The sequence below is a fragment of the Chlorocebus sabaeus genome, chromosome 9 (genome assembly GCF_047675955.1).
Source record: "Chlorocebus sabaeus isolate Y175 chromosome 9, mChlSab1.0.hap1, whole genome shotgun sequence".
NCBI lineage: Eukaryota > Metazoa > Chordata > Mammalia > Primates > Cercopithecidae > Chlorocebus > Chlorocebus sabaeus.
Genome location: NC_132912.1, coordinates 36,196,882 through 36,215,458, shown reverse-complemented (window position 1 = coordinate 36,215,458; position 18,577 = coordinate 36,196,882). Strand labels below are relative to the sequence as shown.

The 18,577-nt window shown below is 37.6% G+C and overlaps 1 protein-coding gene across 1 annotated transcript in view; it reads right to left on the bottom strand.

Moving 5' to 3' along the window:
* Positions 1-278: 278 nt before the first annotated feature.
* ARHGAP12 (Rho GTPase activating protein 12) overlaps positions 279-18,577 on the bottom strand; it is a 148,833-nt gene continuing 130,534 nt past the window's right edge. The window contains exon 20 of the mRNA XM_073018861.1: positions 279-438. Within this exon, the coding sequence (XP_072874962.1) occupies positions 294-438 (145 nt within the window). The 3' untranslated portion in view covers positions 279-293. The remainder of the gene's footprint in view (positions 439-18,577) is intronic.

The following is an 18,577-nucleotide window of genomic DNA, read 5'->3' as shown; positions in this document are numbered from 1 at the left end:
GACTTCTGATTTCTTTTCTTTTCTTTTTTTTGGGGGTGTGTGTGACAGAGTCACCCTGTCTCACGAGGCTGAGTGCAGTGATGCAATCTCGGCTCACTGCAACCTCCACCTCCCGGGTTCAAGCAATTCTCCTGCCTCAGCAAGGCGTGGTGGTGCACGCCTATAATTCCAACTGAGGCAGGAGTTACAGGAATTACAGGAGTCCCTGGAATTACAGGCGTGCACCACCGCACCCTGTTATTTATTTATTTATTTTTTTAATTTTTAGTAGAGACGGAGTTTTGCCATGTTGGTCAGGCTGGTCTTGAACTCTTGACCTCAGGTAATCCATCCATCTCGGCCTCCCAAAGTGCTGGAATTACAGGGGTGAGCCACCGTGCCCGGCCTGGACTTCTGATTTCTGTGGTAGCATGCCAGATTTCCAGACTGAGCTGCCGTCTGGAAAGAAAGAATATATGGGATAAAATAGAAATAAACTCTTTAAAAGCATCAATAAGCTGACTGGAAAGTAACTACTAGGCTAGAACCTAAGGGGACGTAGGAACCCAGAGAAGTAGTAGAACCTCAAAGCATCAGGGCTGCTTTTTCCCTGCACACTGTGGCCATGGTGGGCAAGCTTGGGCTTTAGGCTTTACCAGCCTCTTCAACAAGGGAACAGAAGCCAGAACTGGGGCCCAGCCAAGATACAGAGAACTAATCAAAAAACCTCCCCCGCCGTGAGGCCTGCACTCTCAGGGTTAGGATGGCTCGTAGTAAACCCACACTCCGCATGCATGCACTCACACCCAGGAGGCACAGGTCCTCTCCACAACTAGAAAGGCAGGGAGAAAAGGAAAGGGAACACCTCATGCCTAGACCCTGGCCTTAGGTGAATTGGCAGCCTAGATTCACGGGAAACTCAAGCTAAGAATGTGGTATAGGGCGGCCCCAGATGGACCCAACCCATTTGACAGGAACAAGATCAATAAATATTAGCAGCCACCACCACCGTCACTGTCATCACCCCCTCCACCATCACCCCCACCCCACCCTGCAGCCCTCTGCTCTCCCCTCCACCCTCCCCGTTTCCTCCCAGTTCCTGCAGGCCACCAGGTGTCCTGCCCTGGGCCTCTCCATGGGCTCCACATTCTCTCTGTGCCTGGCTAACTCCCCCTCACCCTCCTGACCTCAGGTCCAGGAGCATTTTCCCAGGGAAGCTTGCTCTGACTCAAGTCTAAACCAGGTCCTTTTGTCAACAGACCTTCATAAGCCTGTGTTCCTTGCTTTCAGAGTGCTTAAATCAGTTCTGAATTATACATTTGTAAGTAGGATTATTTGATTAACATCTCTGTTCCTCACTCAGGAGACCATAAATTCCCTAAAAGCAAGAAATGTACTTGGTAATATTCATCATAAATTCTAATGCAGAACGCATAAAAAGTACTCAAAATCATTTTTGAATGGATGAATTGCAAAGGCTCGGGAGACATGGGGTTCCTTCTAACTTTGCCACTTACCTTGTGCCCCTTGCCAGGCACTGAGCTTTCTGCATTTTAGTTATCCCTCTTGTATAATGGAATAGTAAGACCTACCCCAAGTACCTAGCAGGGTTCTTACAAGAACCGACTGAAACCTGGCTGGGTGCAGTAGTTCATGCCTGTAATCTCAGCACTTTGGGAGGCCGAGGCAGGCCGATCTCTTGAGGCCAAGAGTTTGAGACCAGCCTGGCCAACATAGCCAAACTCCCTCTGTACTAAAAATGCAAAAATTAGCCAGGCATGGTGGTGCATGCCTGTAATCCCAGCTACTACTTGGGAGGCTGAGGCACAAGAATCCCTTGAATCTGGGAGGCAAAGGTTGTAGTGAGCTGAAATCATGCCCCTACACTCCAGCCTAGGTGACAGAGCAAGACTCTGTCTCAAAAAAAAAAAAAAAAAAACCAACTGAAACCCAATATATTAAAAATGTAAGGAATTTTATGATAGGTTGGTAGCTGAATTGATATCAAATTGTACCATATGGCAAACCCTTATTGAGTACTTACTATAAGTCAGGTACTTTGCAAAGTGCTTCAAATGTGTTATCTCATTTAATCCTTATTTTAAAAACTAAGAAGATGTTTTTGTCTGCATTCTACACACAAAGAAACCGAAGCCCTAAAAGCTCAGGAAACTTGCTTTGATTCCAATGAAGAAATTTGGGGCCAGGCATCATGGTTCTCACCTGGAATCCCAGCATTTTGGGAGACCAAGGCAGGAGGATCACTTGAAGCCAGGAGTTCAAGACCAGCCTTGGCAACATAGTGAGACCTCATCTCTACAAAAAAAAATAAAAATTAGCTAGGAATGGGGGCATGCACCTGTAGTCCTAGCTACTCAGGAGACTGAGGTAGGAGGATTTCTTGGGCCCAGGAGGTCAAGGTTGCAATGAGCCATGATGGCACCACTGCACTCCAACCTGGGTGACAGAGAGAGACCTTGTCTCAATAAAAAATAATAAATAAATAATGATCTTTTGGCCAGGCACAGGCACAGTGGCTTACATCTGTGATCCCAGCACTTTGGGAGGTCAAGGCAGAAGGAGCACTTGAGCCCAGGAGTTTGAGACCAGCCTGAACAACATAGCAAGGCTCTGTCTCTATTTTTATAATAAAAGATAAATAAATAAACAACACTTTTTTAACTTTAAGGTTTAAAAATTTTGCCACTGCCTCCAGATCCAAATGTATTGTTTCCAAAGTTTTTAAATAGAGCTGCACTTTGCCTGCACTTCTAGTTTTGAATAGAACTATTTCAGTCTACTGTGGACTCAGTTTACAATTACCATTTTGCTCTTGGAAAGTCTTCATATGTTCAGTGCAAAGCAGTTTTCAATTTCAATCACCCACGGAGCAGGAAATCCCTCTGTGTTCAGTGCCTAGCCTAGTGATGTGTCGTGCAGGCATGCCCTCAACATTCCTTTGGATGGTAGAGAAGAGTGACAATTACAAGGGTTTTCACTATGTTTCTGTAACCCTAAGATTCATCATCGTAAGCAAGAAAAATCAAAACAGAAAGAGCATGATGATGATTTTGTGAACATCTGACTAGGTTATGAGTGGGTAGCTATTTTATTTTGAATATGTACATGCTAAGTTTCCTTTCTGCCAAGAAGCATTTTTAACTCCTATCTGAAGTTCAAGGAAATCAAAATTCACACACACATAGACACACACACAACCATCTCAGCGTACTTTCGCCAAAGAGAATGAACAGAGCAGACAAATCAATCTGACAGGTAATTTACCATTGTGGTTTGATTTCATCAGTCTAGCCACAATGCATTATGAACCAGGAAAATTAGACAAGTCAGGAGGATGATAGTATCAGTGTTTAATGTTTATTTTCCATTACCTGGCAGTACAATTATTCTCAGTAAAATATATCCATTCTCTCAGAGAAAAGCGTTAAGCAGTGGAGCTAATAAAAATTGTACTATTAAAATTTAAAGCAGACTCAGCAACTTGGAGAAAGAGATAGTGTGTCTTTTATTGATGATTGGTGTGACAACTAGAACTCCCGGCAGATTTATCATGGCGTTCAGGTGAATTGAAGGGAAACGGCATCCTCTGGACAAACAACGGCTATATTCACTAAACGAAAGATGTTTTTCTCCTTCCCTTGAGAATGTCATGCAAAATGTAGTCATTTTAAACTGGGTTGACAGTTCTGTGTTGGTGATTCCAACCCAAAACAATGTAGGACAAAGTCACTAAAAATCTCATGTCAATATGGGACGGGTCAACGCCCAAAACCCAGGTATAAGTTCATCCAAAGGTGACTGGGACAGTGGAGTTTTTGAACATAGACAAGTTGTTTGAGACAGGTCTCAAACACAAATATTTCTTTCATATGGGGACAGTTTCTTCCCAATGATCTGGAAGAATAGGGCAATACAACCCTGAAAAAAAATGTTAGATTTCTTATTCTTCAAATGTGATTTAAATGTTTCTACTTTTACCACTGTCTCCCCTGTAACCAGCTACCAAAGAAATCAGCTTTATAGTTTTGGGGGATGGGGAGTGAAGGTTTTTTAGTCTGTTTGTTTGTTTGTTTGTCTTATTTTTGAGACAGCGTTTTGCTCTGTGGCCCAGGCTGGAGCGTAGTGACACAATCTCAGCTCACTGCAGCCTCGAACTCCTGGGCTCCCGAGTAGCTGGGACTCCAGGTGCGTGACACCACGCCTAGCTGATTTTTTATTTTTATAGGGACAGGGTCATGCTGTGTCGCCCAGGATGGCCTTGAACTCCTGGGCTCAAGCAATTCTCACACCTGTGCTGGGATTACAGGTGTGAGCCACTGAGTCCAGTCGCTTCAGTTTTAAGATGGTGTTTCCTTAGAAGCAAAAAGATCAATGCCAGAAGTGACTAAAATGCAGTTTCTAAGGCCATATAAGTTTAATCCTAGCTCATTCCACCATAGAGAAAAATCAATAATAATAATAGAAGTATCAATAATAATAAAGCTGTAGTGAGGGATACAGTCTACAGAAAACAAAGCACTTGCTGAATTTTTCTATCTTTTCGTTCTACACTATTGTCAATAACACTCACTAAACAACATGTCATTTCTCATCACACTCAGAGTCAGGGAAACAATTTAGCTGAACCTAATGCCTAACTCTTCCAAATTCTCAAAAAGTATAACTATACATTTACATATCATATTCATCCCCAGGGCACCTCAGAGACAAAGTATCTCTCAGATCCTAGAGCAGCTGTCTGATGGTCAGACCACCAGTCAAGTCAGAGAACATGGAGCCATGTCAAGAAGTAGCTTCCCTGGAGACTAGAAGAGGAAGGTGGGAAGAAGGAGGAGGGAAAAGGTGGTAAAACTATCAGGTACCATGCTCACTACCTGGGTGATGGGACCATCCGTACCCCAAACCTCAGCATTACACAATATATCCAGTTAACAAACCTGCACGTGTACACCCTGAATCTAAAATAAAAGTTGAAAATTGATAAGTAAATCCATTGCTGTGAATTCAGGCTTGTGGAATTTTTACGTTTAGTTGCATTGAGTTCAGATAATAATCAATGCTGTATTCCACTAATTTGACCCTCTGCTGCCTGAATATAAACAAATCAAACACAAGCAGAATGTTCACTATTCTGCTTCTTGTAGCACTTGGGCAGGAGCCAACAGGGCATGTCCCCATGTATGCCACAGCTTCCTGTAGCCCTGAGCATAAATAACAAGCCTTATTTATTGGCTGTATCACCAGCAACAAAGCCTGGGCTAAGCCACTAATGACCCTGGATGAGAACAAAACCTGTAGGAGAATCGGATCTGTAGGTGATCCAAAATTCACATGAAAAAATGAACAAATAAATCAAGAAAGTTATTAAAAGGATAAGTAATGGGGGAGGGAGAAAGACAAGTTCTACAAGCTAGTGAAATATTCCATGAAGTCTCAATAAATGGTATAACATGAGCACACGGATTATAAACCAATGGTATAAACAGCAAGTTCAAAGACGAACCAACATATGGAAATCCAATATGTGATAAAGGTGTCATCACAAGCCGGTGTGGCAAAGATGACTTTGAAGTTGGGATAACTGGGTAGAACAGATATTTTATATATTTAGAAACATAGAAAGTGGAAAATGAAATCATAAGAAAAAAGAAAAAATTCCTTTTTATCCTTGGAGTGAGGGAAGATCTAACCACAAGTCAAGATCCAGGCACTTTTTTTAAAGAAAAGAATAATATATTCAACTATATAAAAATAAAAAATGTTTGTATGATAAAAGAAAAAATAGACAAATGACAAAGTGGCAAAAAAAAAATCAACAACTTACCTCATGGATCAACAGTACTCAAACTTTTTGGTCTCAGGAACACTTTGCATTCTTAAAAATTATTGACGGTTTCAAAAGTTGTGTTTATGCAGATTTTATCTATTGCTATTTACCATATTAGAAATTAAAAATGGAAAAACTTTAAAAATATGTATTAATTGAAAATAAACCTATTTCACATTAATATAAATATTTTATGAAAAATAGCTGTTTTTTAAAACAAAATGTAGCTATTATTTTATACACTTTGTAAATTTCTTTAATATCTGCATTAATAGAAGATAGCAAGATTCTCATAGCTGTTTCCACATTCAAGCTGTTGCTTTGATTAAAGAACACAGGGGAATATCCAGCTTCACACATATATGTAATTGGAAAAGGAAGGAGTATTTTAATCACCTTTTTAGATAATTATAGATTTTTTTCATAACAATAAAATATGACAAGTGGAATCTGAAACCGTATCTATGAACTTTTCATGCTTTATTAAATTATAACCCACTATTCTATCTTGCAATTTGAATGGCTCTTTTATCCATCATGTTTTTATAATATCACGCACCCATTGCTCTCCTTTAATACGAATTGGTTCACTGCATTGTGTTGAGCTTCCAAAGGTTGACACATCTCACTATACGACGTTTAAAAAATCAGATTTGTTAATATTTCCACTAATCTCATCCCAACCGGCCTTGAATACTGAGAAGCTGTTCAGCTCATGGTGGTGAATACAAGTTTTTAAAATTCTGGTTTTCTCTTGAAAGCCTGAATTTTGTCATCAACAACAAGTACTCCTGGTCCTTTCCCTTAAGGTGAGAGGATCACTTCATTTGTTTTTGAGAAAGCATCTGCCAGATATCGGAGTCTGAGTAACCAGAGATTGTCAGTAATTCTTTCAAATAAAAAATGATCCTCCATGAAAAAGTAGCTAGTTCAGTTTGTGACTCAAAAAGTGACTTCTGGCCGGGTCCAGTGGCTCACACCTGTAATCCCAGCACTTTGGGAGGCTGAGGTGGGAGGATGGCTTGAGCCCAGGAGTTCGACATCTGCCTGGGCAACATAGTCAACCCCCGTCTCTATAAAAAATACGAAAATTAGCTGAGTATGGTGGCACATGCCTGTAGTCCTGGCTATTCAGGAGGCTGAAGCAGGAGGATCGTGTGAGCCAGGGAGACAGAGGCTGCAGTGAGCTGAGATCACGCCACTGCATTCCAGCCTGGGTGACAGAGCAAGATTCCCTCTCCAAAAAAAAAAAAAAAATGACTTCCTCAACATAACCATCATACTACGGTAAAAATGTTTTATGTGGCCAGGCATGGTGGCTCACACCTGTAATCCCAGCACTTTGGGAGACTGAGGTGGGTGGATCACGAGGTCAGGAATTTGAGACCAGCCTGACTAATATCATGAAACCCCGTGTCTACTAAAAATACAAAAATTAGCCAGGCATGGTGGCACGCGCCTGAAATCCCAGCTACTCGGGAGGCTGAGGCAGGAAAATCGCTTGAACCCGGGAGGTGAAAGTTGTGGTGAACCGAGATTGTGACACTGCTCTCCAGCCTGGGCGACAGAGCAAGACTCTGTCGAAAGAAAGAAAGAGAGCGAGAGAGAGAGAGAGAGAGAGAGATGGAGGGAGGGAGGGAGGGAGGGAGGGAAGGAGGAAGGAAGGAAGGAAAATGTCATGTGCACTTCATATTTCAACACACAAGTAAAAATTGGAGAAAACTAAAAATGTATTGCTTCATTATTGACATTTTTAAATGAAATTGCCTTTTTTTTTCTTCAAGTGTGTGAAGAATACAATGGTATTAGTTTGATGCCATTTCCTTGATTCATGAGGTTAACATCACTAATAAGGAAAAATCTCACATGATATGCCTTCTGATGTGCTAGGCTGAGAAGATACAACCTACATTTCACCTGAATCTTCTCAGATAGGACTGACTTGGGTTGTGGGATATTCTGCAAAAGAAATGACCTGAACTCTTCATGAAAGTCAAGTCACAAAAGACCAAAAAGTGGGGAGAAAAAAGACTAAAGAAACTGCACATATTCAGAGACTGAAAAGACATGAAAATGTAATGCATGATCCTGAATTGGAGCCTTTAAAAAATTAAATTAGTAAAAGGGAAATTTTGGAAACATTTGGTTTGAATTAAGACTCTACATAGTAGTATTGTAGCGTATCAAGTTAAATTTTCTGATTTTTATCATTGTCTGCAGATAGGCAACCAAGTATGTTTTTGAAAGAAATACATTCTGAAACGTGAAACGTATAGCACATATAAGAGAAATGAGAGAATGACAAAGTGGTCACCTGGAACAGGGAGAAAGATATATGGGAGTTCTTTGCACTATTCTTGAAATTTTTCTATAAGTTTGAAATCATTTCAAAATAAAATTTTTTAAAGAAAAGAGGGAAAAATATACCAATTTGCTTATATTTGTATAACTACTGAAGTGATGACAAGGATAGCATGGTGGCCTGGAGTGGGACATGGAGTGAATGAGGACAGGGTGGGAGTGAAATTTCTCATATATTATATATCTTTTAATATCATTTTGACTTTTAAACTTAGTATAACTAATTCAAATTTTTTTTTTTTTTTTTTTTGAGACAGGGTCTCACTGTGTCATCCAGGCTGGAGTACAGTGGTGCGGCCACTGCAGCTGTGAGTTCCTGGGCTCAAACCATCCTTCAACCTCAGTCTCAGCCTCTTGTGTAGCTGGGACCACAGGCACGGGCCACTGCAATAGGGGTCTTAATGTGTTTCCCAGGCTGGTCTTCAACTCCGGGTCTCAAGTGATTCTTCCACCTTGGCCTCCCAAAAAGCTAGGAATACAGGCATAAGCCACCATGTCCAGTCTAAATTAAATCTTAAATCATAATCCCTATATTAGTCTGGCCTCCTATAGGTAATTAGATTCAATGCTTACTGTCATTTTTGATTGTTTGTTTTTCTCATTAATCTCCTGGTTATCTGAGTTTATCTTCTAGCAGTATTCAGAAGTAATCACTAGGCTAACTTTTGACACTGGTCTTGATTGCTGTTTTTGAAATTTTGAAATTGAATGTATGACCTCTGTCTTGAGTCTTTCATTCAACATTGCTTGTGAGATTCATATAGGTAATACATGTCAGTAGTTAATTGACTTCCATTACTGAAAATCAGTAATATGTTTAGATAATTAGTAATATGTGTAGATGTTTTTCTAGTCTTTATTCTGTTCAATTGTTCTGTCTATATCTTTATATTAATATTACATTACTGTAGCTTTAGAGCAGGGCATCCAATTTTTTGGCTTCCCTGGGCTACATTGGAAGAACAATGGGCCACACATAAAATACACTAACACTAACAATAGCTGATGAGCTAATAATAATAATAATCACAAAAAAAACCCTTGTAATGTTTTAAGAAAGCTTACAAATTTCTGTCGGGCTGCATTCAAAGCTGTCCTGGGCCGCATGGAGCCGGTGGACTGTGGATTGGACTAGCATCCTTTAGAGTCAGTTTTGATATCTGGTAATAGAAGTTTTCAAACTTTGCTCTCCTTCAACATAATTTTGACTATTCGAAGTTCTTTTTGATGCCATATACATTTTAGGATCAGCCTTGACCATTTCCAGAAATGAATCTGCCAGGGTTTTAATTGGGATTGCATTGAATTTATAAATTAATGTTGTGGAGAACAGAGACTTCTAATATATAAGCCAGGTATACCTTTCCATAGGTTTTCTTTAACTTCTCCCTAGAATGTTTTGTAGTTTGCTGTGTAAGGCCTTGCACATCTTTGTTATATTTAATTCTACATATGTGATGTTTTTGATGCTATGGTAATAGATCACTTTTAAGTTTTATTTTCTAACAGTTTATTGCTGACATTAAAAGTACAATTGATTTTTATATTGCTTTTGTACTCACTTGACCTTACTAAATTCCTGAATTCTATTAGTTTATTATATGATTTTTTTTTGGTAAAAAAAAAATGACAGTTTCATATCTTGGTTTTGGATCATTACACCTTTAATTTTATTCTTGCGTATTGCACTGTCTAAGGACTTCCGGTAAAGTGTTGAGTTGTCATGGTGACTGATCCTTGTCTCATTCTCAATCTTAGGAACAGCTTTCAAAATTTAAACATTAAGTATGATGTTTGCTGCAAATTTTAAAAATATTCTATGTCCGATTAGGAAGTTCCATTCTGTTAGGCTGCTAAGAGTTTTTATTATGTATGGTGTTTAATTGTAATAACTGTTATTTTTGTATCTACTAAGATGATCTTATGATTTTTCCCTTTAGTTAGTTATGTTAATGTGGTAAGTTGTATTGATTGGTTTGGTTTTCAACTATTAAACCAAAACTTGTACTTCTGAAATAAATCTAGCTTGATCATGGTGCACTATGCTTCTTATAAATAATAAGATTTGATTTGCTAATATTTTGTTTAGAATTGCACCAATATTTATGAGAGAGACGAGTCTATAATTTTCCTTTCTTGTCGTGTTCTTGTTAGGTATGAGGTTTTGCTGGCCTCAAAAAAAATGAGCAAGAACTGTCCCCTCCTTTTTAATTCTCTGCAAATATGTGTATATAATTGTTATTTCTTCCCTAAATGTTTGGAAGAATTCACCAGTGAAGCCACCTGGGTCTGGACTTTTCTTTGCAGAAAGTTGTTTAATTATGAAGCTGATTTTTGTGATAAATATCATTCAGATTTTCTATTTCCTTTGTCAATCTTAGTATTTTTTTCTGTAATTTTTTCATTTTATTTAAATTTTCATATTTATTGGCATAACTATTTCCACAAAGTCCTCTTAGTACCTTTTAGATGTCTCTAGAGTTTGTAATGATGTTCACTCCTGTTTTTTTATTCTTCATATTTGTTATTTGTTATCTCTGTCTCCATCTCTCTCTCGCCATAGGTTTATCAATTTTATTATTTTTTTCAAAGAATTATCCTTTGTCTTTAGCAATCCGTTATGTTGTATATCTATTTTCTATTCAGTTGTTTTTCTTTCACCCACGGGTTATTTAAAAGTTTTGTTGCCGAATTTCCAAGCCCATGTGATTTGTATAGTTATCTTTTTGATATCAATTTCTTGCTTAATTTCACCATAGACAACATACTGCATTCACGGAAATGTGTTGAAACTTCAATATCCAACATACAATCAGTTTGGGTAAATGTCTCATATGCACTTTAAGTGAAGGTGCATTCTAATATTGTTGCATTCAGTTTAATTTCATCTAATTTCATTTAAATTTCATGTACATATTTTTATGTTTGAACTTAGCATCTTACTATTTATTTTCCATTTTTCCCACCTATCCTACATTATTCTTTCTCTCCCCACTATTTATTTCACCTTCTTCCAAACTAGTGGCTTTTCAACATTTCACTTTCCTTTACTATAGTTTCTTGGCTTTTATAATTACCCTAGAAATTACATGACTCTTGACTTATTAAATCTAATATAAACTAGTATTTTCCTTTTTTTCTTTTTTAAACCTTTAGGTTCAGGGAAGGGATACCTGTGCAGGTTTGTTACACATGTCAACTCCTTTCATGGGGGTTTGTTGTACAGATTATTTTGTTACCCAGGTACTAAGCCTAGCCTAGTAGCTATTTATTTTTTCTGATCCTCTACCTCTTCCCACCCTCTACCCTCAGCTAGGCCCCAGTGTGTGCTGTTCCCCTCTTTCTGTCCGTGAGCTCTCATCATTTGGCTCCCACTTGTAAGTGAGAACATGTGGTATTTGGTTTTCTGTTCCTGTGTTAGTTTGCTAAGGATAATGGCCCCCAGCTCCATCCATGTTCCTGCAAAAGAAATGATCTTTCATTCGTATATATATACCACATTTTCTTTAGCCAATCTGTCATTGATGGGCATTTAGGTTAATTCCATATAAACATGACTTCCTAAACAATGCCAATACCTCAGAACATTTTGACTCTCTTTACTTGTCTCTCATCACTTGTATTATTGTAATGTATCGTAGCCATGTGAGAATACACATACACACACACACACACACACACACAGATGACCCACAATTCATCCTCATATATAGACCTTTTCATACTTTTCGTTTTTCCCCTTAATATCCACGCTTCCATCTGGGTTCATGTTTCTTTTGCCTAGGGAACTACATTTACTCTTTCATTTATCAAGAAACTTCTAACTGGCATTTAAATTGTATGCCAGGGAAAAAATTGCTAGTGGCAAATTCTCTCCATTTTTATTCTTCTGAAAATTGTCTTTTTTTTTCTTCCTCTGTGAAGGATATTACTGTTGAGTATAGATTCTAGATTGGCAGTTTAATTTCAACATTCTACAGTTTGTGTTTAAAAGTCAACCTTATTGCTGCTCATTTAAAAGTAATATGTCCTGCTTTCTTCTGGCTATATTTTTGGGGAGTTTCCTTATGATGTGCCTAAGATGTGGTTTTGTCTTTATCTTGTTTTGGTTTGTAGAACTTCCTCAATCTATGCTTAATAATTTTAAAATCTATTTTGGAAAATTCTCAGCCATTATCTTTTCAAATAGTGCTTTTGTCATATTCTCTCTCACCTTTCCTGGAACTACCTCTGTATGTATGCTAATTTTTTTTTTTTTTTTTTTTTTTTTTTTGCCATGTCACATATAACCCTTATGGTCATTTTTCTTTCTTTCTTTCCTTTTCTTTCTTTTTCTTTCTTCTTTCTTTCTCTTTCTTTCTTTCTTTTTCTTTCTTTCTCTTTCTTTCTTTTCTTTCTTTCTTTCTTCTTTCTCTTTCTTTCTCTCCTTCCTTCCTTCCTTCTTTCTTTTCTTAATCCTTTTTTCTCTTTGAGTTTCAGTCTGGCTATTTCTTTGACATATCTTCTGGTTTGCCTCTTTAGTTTTGTCTAATCTGTCTGCAAACTCATCTATTAAATTCTTATTTTCAGTTACTCTATTTTTCAGTCTCAGAATTTCCATTTAAATCTTACTGTAATTTCTAGTTTCCTGCTGAAATTCTCAATATTTTCATGTAATTTCTTGAACATATTAATCATAGCTTTGGATTAAGTCCAATATTTGGATCTCATGTGTAACTGGGTTTCTATTGTCTGCTTTTCCTGTTGATTTTGGTCAATTATTGCTTTCTTATATGGCTGCTCTTATTATTGAATGCCAAACACTGCATATGAAACATTGTCAGTTAGTTTAGGTGTTCTGGTTGATGTTACAGTCTTCCAGAGAAGGTAACTTTTAAAAACTTTCAATATATTTTCCCTTGTTTTAATTGTGGCCTAATTTTCATGCAGATAAACACGCAGATCTGAAGTGTATAATTTGATGAGCTTCAACAAACGCGTATCCCATATCCCTATCAAAATATGACAAAACTTACTCATTCCCAGTAAGTTTTCTCCCCTGACAACATAAATACCAACAGATGAATGTATACATAAATTGTAGCGTAGGCACACAATGTCATGCTACTAGCAGTAAAAAGGAAAAGACTGTGATACACAAATACCTGGATGAATCACAAAATGTTATCCTGAGTCAAAGAAGCTGAACAGAAGCAGAGTAAGCTGGGCTGGGAGTGGTGGCTCATGCCTGTAACCCCAACACTGTAGGAGGCCAAGCTGGGTGGATCACTTGAGGCAAGGAGTTCGAGACCAGCCTGGTCAACATGGGGAAAATCCATCTCTACTAAAAATACAAACATTAGCTGGGCATGGTGGTGTGTGCCTGCAATCCCAGCTACTCGGGAGGCTGAGGCAGAAGAATCACTTGAACCCAGGAGGTGGAGGCTGCAGTGAGCCGAGATCGTGCCATTGCACTCCAGCCTGGGTGACAGAGCGAGACTCTGTCTCTAAATAAATAAACAAATAAATAAATAAAATGTTATCAGTTTTTCTAGTTCTCAGTTGGAGGATTCACCTGAAATCAATCAGTTAATCTGCCACTGCAAGAGCATAAGTCTATTAATATAATTTTGCATATTGATTGTGAGCCATATTGCTTAATCGTCCCAGTTCTGTCATCTGCAGATTTTTATGCTTTAAGTCATTAATAAAGTTTTAATACCATGGTATTAAGACGAAGTCTTGGACCACTCAATTATTCTTGTAGTATACCACCAAGCCACTTATCAACACTCTCAATAGTTATTTGACAGCTGTATATTTCTTTAAAAGTACCAGAAGCTGAAGTGTTTATCTCCTTATCCATAGGATATTATGAGCAATTTTGCCACAGGCTTTGCTGAATCTAAGATTGTATATGTAGCATACTTTCCATTGACCAAACCTTTTCTCTATACTGGAAAAAAAGTATTCACCTTGATGCTTCTGAATATTTCCTCTATTATTTACCAAACATCATTGACACATGCTCTGGGATTCTATCTGCAAGTTCTTCAAGAAGCAGAAACATACTGAAATGTAGTTGGCCTAGCCTTGGAGATAGATTCATTGAAAACTTTTCATTTATTTCCATAGCTGTTCTTAGCTTTTCAATGCCATCTTTACATTATTTATTTTTCCTTCCCTGTTTTAAGATAATTCTGGCTAGGGACAGTGGCTCATGCCTGTAATCCCAGCACTTTGAGAGGCCGAGGTGGGCAGATAATTTGAGGCCAGGAGTTCGACACCAGACTGGGCAAAATGGTGAAACCTCGTCTCTACTAAAAATAGAAAAATTAGCCGGGTGTGATGACTGGCTCCTATAATCCCAGCTACCTGGGAGGTTCAGGCAGGGGAATCACTTGAACCCGGGAAGCAGAGGTTGCAGTGAGCAGATATCGTGCCACTGCACTCCAGCCTGGGCAACAGAGTGAGACTCTGTCTTAAAAAAACAAAATAAAATAAAATTCTGCTCATTGGAGATGTAGCATTTCTCGTACTTCTGCATCTGAATATAACTTAATGGCACTCTTTGTTGACTAGCATTTTCTGAAAATTCACTAGGAATTTTAACCTTCCTAATATTTTTATAAATTTGTACTCTTTTATGATCAGTTTATGTGCTCCACACAGTCAACTTTAGTTCATCCTTTGGAATCTGTGTTCACCAGAGGTCTTCCTATGCAAACATACCAGTTATTTTAGTTTCTGTCTCTTCCCACTTGGCCTTTCATTATTTGTATACAGCTGTCCCTCAATATTTGTTAGAGATTGGTTCCAGGGCCCAATCTGCAGATGTCTAAGTCCCTTATATAAAATAATGTATCTGCATATAACCTAGTCACATCCTCTGTACATCTGTATATGTTAAATCATCTCTAGATCACTTATAATACTTAATACAAGTAAATGTTATATAAATAGTTATTATAGCATATTCTTATTTGTGTCATTTTTATGGTTGTATGGTTATTTTTGTTATTTAAAAAATACTTTCCATTCTTGGTTGGTTGAAACTGCCGATGTGTAATCTAAGGAGGGTCGTCTGTACTTGAAATCTCACTTTTTCCAAAGAATTCATTTTAACCTCTTGAGCCATAAGAACTTTCACTGAGTTTGCTGAAATCAGACTCCATGCATGGTTGACTAAATCCAGTATTTCATTTCCTTGCCATTATGAATTGCAAGATATGGGAATCACTGTCTCCCAGGCATCCTGTCATTCCCAGACCACCAACTAGTTCTTTATTTATTAAAATAATGCACACAGTTTCTCCACCTCTGAAAACATAAACAAGGTGGGACTCAATTCCAGGACTCAACTTTTAGCAGATGTCAGGATGGTTGAAAGCCCTTAACCCTACAGGTCATTTCTGTGTATGTTATTGTTATAATATAATCCATACTAAGCAAACATCACCCAAATCTTTCCAAATAGGTGAGTGGTATCATATAATTATCCTGAAGTGTCACATATTTCCTTTTAGCAACACTTAAATGCTCGTCATTCTCCCAATCCGTAGATTGATGTATTTCTTTATAGATGAATGTCTTATTTAGGTATCACACAACTTGTCTTTCCTATTCAATCTACTTCATTTGGACCTAATGGATCGATGGCCATTTTATGGTTATAAATTCTGCATATTCGTTTTGTAACCTCTGCTGTGTCTGTGGGATATTTAGCTTCTGACAAGAAGTGATGTTCATTCTATTTTTTCAATGCTCTGCCTTAGATACCTGGAAGCAAAATATTGGGCCCAAACAGCCTTTATTGTAAAGATGACTTCTGTGTATTGCATAGTGCTTCTGTTACATAAGTTCTTTCAATTCAGTGATGGTCTTTCTTGGCATATATAATTTAACCTCATCTTAAAATTTAAGTCATCTTGATCAGTTTACTTTCCTGCCAAACATTTGTTCTTTAGGAACATCATCCCTTCGCAGGGACCAGCATCGTGTTATTCCCATACTAATAATAAAAACAACTAACATTTATTACATACCATGCTTCCAGGGGTGAGCTGGTAAATGTTTAACAACTTGCACAAAATCCACACACAAATATAAGCGTATAATAAATTTTACTAATATAAATAAAGTAGATAATACTCCTTATTCTAATTCCACATAACCAATTTATTCAAATAATCTTTTTATTTTTCCCAAATTCTTGTATCTCTAGCCATCCTGTGATTGCAATTGATTCACAAGTGTAATCTGGCATGAATGTTGGTTGATATTTTTATTTACATTAACAAATAAGATGAGAAAACAATCAACATACGTCAGAACTTCACTCATTTGTCCATGATATATCTGGCTTCTCTGCTGAATCAGATCATAGTTTTTGAACACTGGAAGAATATTTCCTCGATTTCTTGTGTTGTTCACCATGTAACAACTATAGACACATTTTAAATTTTAATCTGCGTTAATATTTTCCCCATCACTTTTTAAAGTCTGGACAAATTGACCAAACAACAAATCATCCCTGATCTGGTCTAAATACTGCCATCATCAAACTGCCAATTTCAAACTACTTTGACATCACTAATGTAGAACTGGGAAAAGGTGTAAGGTACCCCATTGTATAGTATTTCCACCACACAGGTACCTTAATATCTGTGAAATAACCTTAAAAGCAGAGATAATAGTAAAATGTGATAAAATAATAAAGAATTGTTTTGACTATTTCATTTGTTTTAAACGATGCCCAAGTCTCAACTGAAATAAAATAATAGGCAAGTTTATGGAGCTCCTCTCCAGCCCTTTCTTTTTCTTACAGTGTTATTTGTTGAGAAAGTCAGACCCTTTGACAAGTTGTTTCTCAGTCTGAGTCTTCTTGATTTCACAGGTAGGGTGTAGCTCTCCATCCTTTATATTTTCTGGAAGCTAGATTCAAAGCCTGATTCAGATTTAAGGTTCAATTCTTTTGACAAGACCATAAGAGGTCTTGTTTTCTTCCATCAGGAAGCATATAATATCTAGTTATTTCTCTTTTTATGATGCTAACAGCCATTGATGCTTAATACATAGATTTATTAAATCAATGGGGAGTATAAAGTGGATGATAATCATTTCAATCATCAGTGGGAAACTTTTATATAGAGGTACTTTCCCCCATCTGCCATCTGGATACTTAGTGGTCAAGTGCATACAGGATAGGCCAAAGAGATGTTTGATTATTTCTATCATCAGTTTTTAAGAAGATATGAATTCATTCCCTCTCATCCTCCTAAAGTGACTCTCTTTTGATATTATTAATTCATGGGTTTAAACATATCAGTGAGTTTCGATTCATTGCCAACTATTATTATTGAAGCTCCAACTATTCCATTTTTGGCCAGTGGGATCTTCAAGTTGCCTCCAGAATTCTTTTGACAAGATCCTGCTAACATTTGACCACTTCCTTGTTATGACAAGTTCTTTCAGAATCATCTTGCACGTTTCCTGTTCCACACCTGGAATCAGCCATATCTCCAAAATGCCTTGGTTTCTTTTAAAGAGAAATTCTATTTCAAGGTCAAAATCCAGGTAATAAGGATGCTCCCTCAGTTGGTCATTCTTGTTACACCTTTTCAGTGATCAGTTACATACACGAACACAAAGACACTTAAATATCTCATGACATCATGTTGATACTCCCAATTCAAATTAAAGACTACAAAGTCTTTACTGTAACTTACCACAGCTGTAACTCCCTTGTTCCATTCTTAGAATCCTGATTGCCAAGGACTCAAGAGATGATAGAATTAAAATATCCCATATGTACTCATTTGGTATAATCATATGCTACATACACACCAGGCAGAATATCACCAATAATGATTTCTGAAAACATTAAATTTTTGCCTATATTTTCATTATTCCATTGTAAATGGTACTAAATCTTCATTTGTCAGGGTATATAGTCATTAAGGACTCTATTTTCTCCATGCTGGCCCTCACTTCTTATTTCTGTAAGCAATTAATGTTAAACATCAAGACTCATGTTGCTATCTCTAAGACATTTTGGTAGTCTGAAACTCATTCTGCAGTAGATTCTTAAAGAAGGGCTCTCTTCCCAATTTCTTATTCAGTGGAGGTATTTCAGTAGTACTCATTATTTAAAACAGCAATCTCACATAGTGTGATACTAGTTTCATGGAACTTAATGCCAACTGAATATGCTACAAGCATTGGCAAGAGTGATAAGACAGACAGGGAGGTCCAGTCACTGTTACTGGTAATGTTCAGGCAATCAATTTGGCTAATATTAACAGGTCAGGAGACAAGGACATGACCAGAGAGAGCAGTCACTACATGTAGCTAGATGTCAGAAATGTCACATCAGAGCTGATTCCCTAACAAACAGGTTGAATTCAGGGT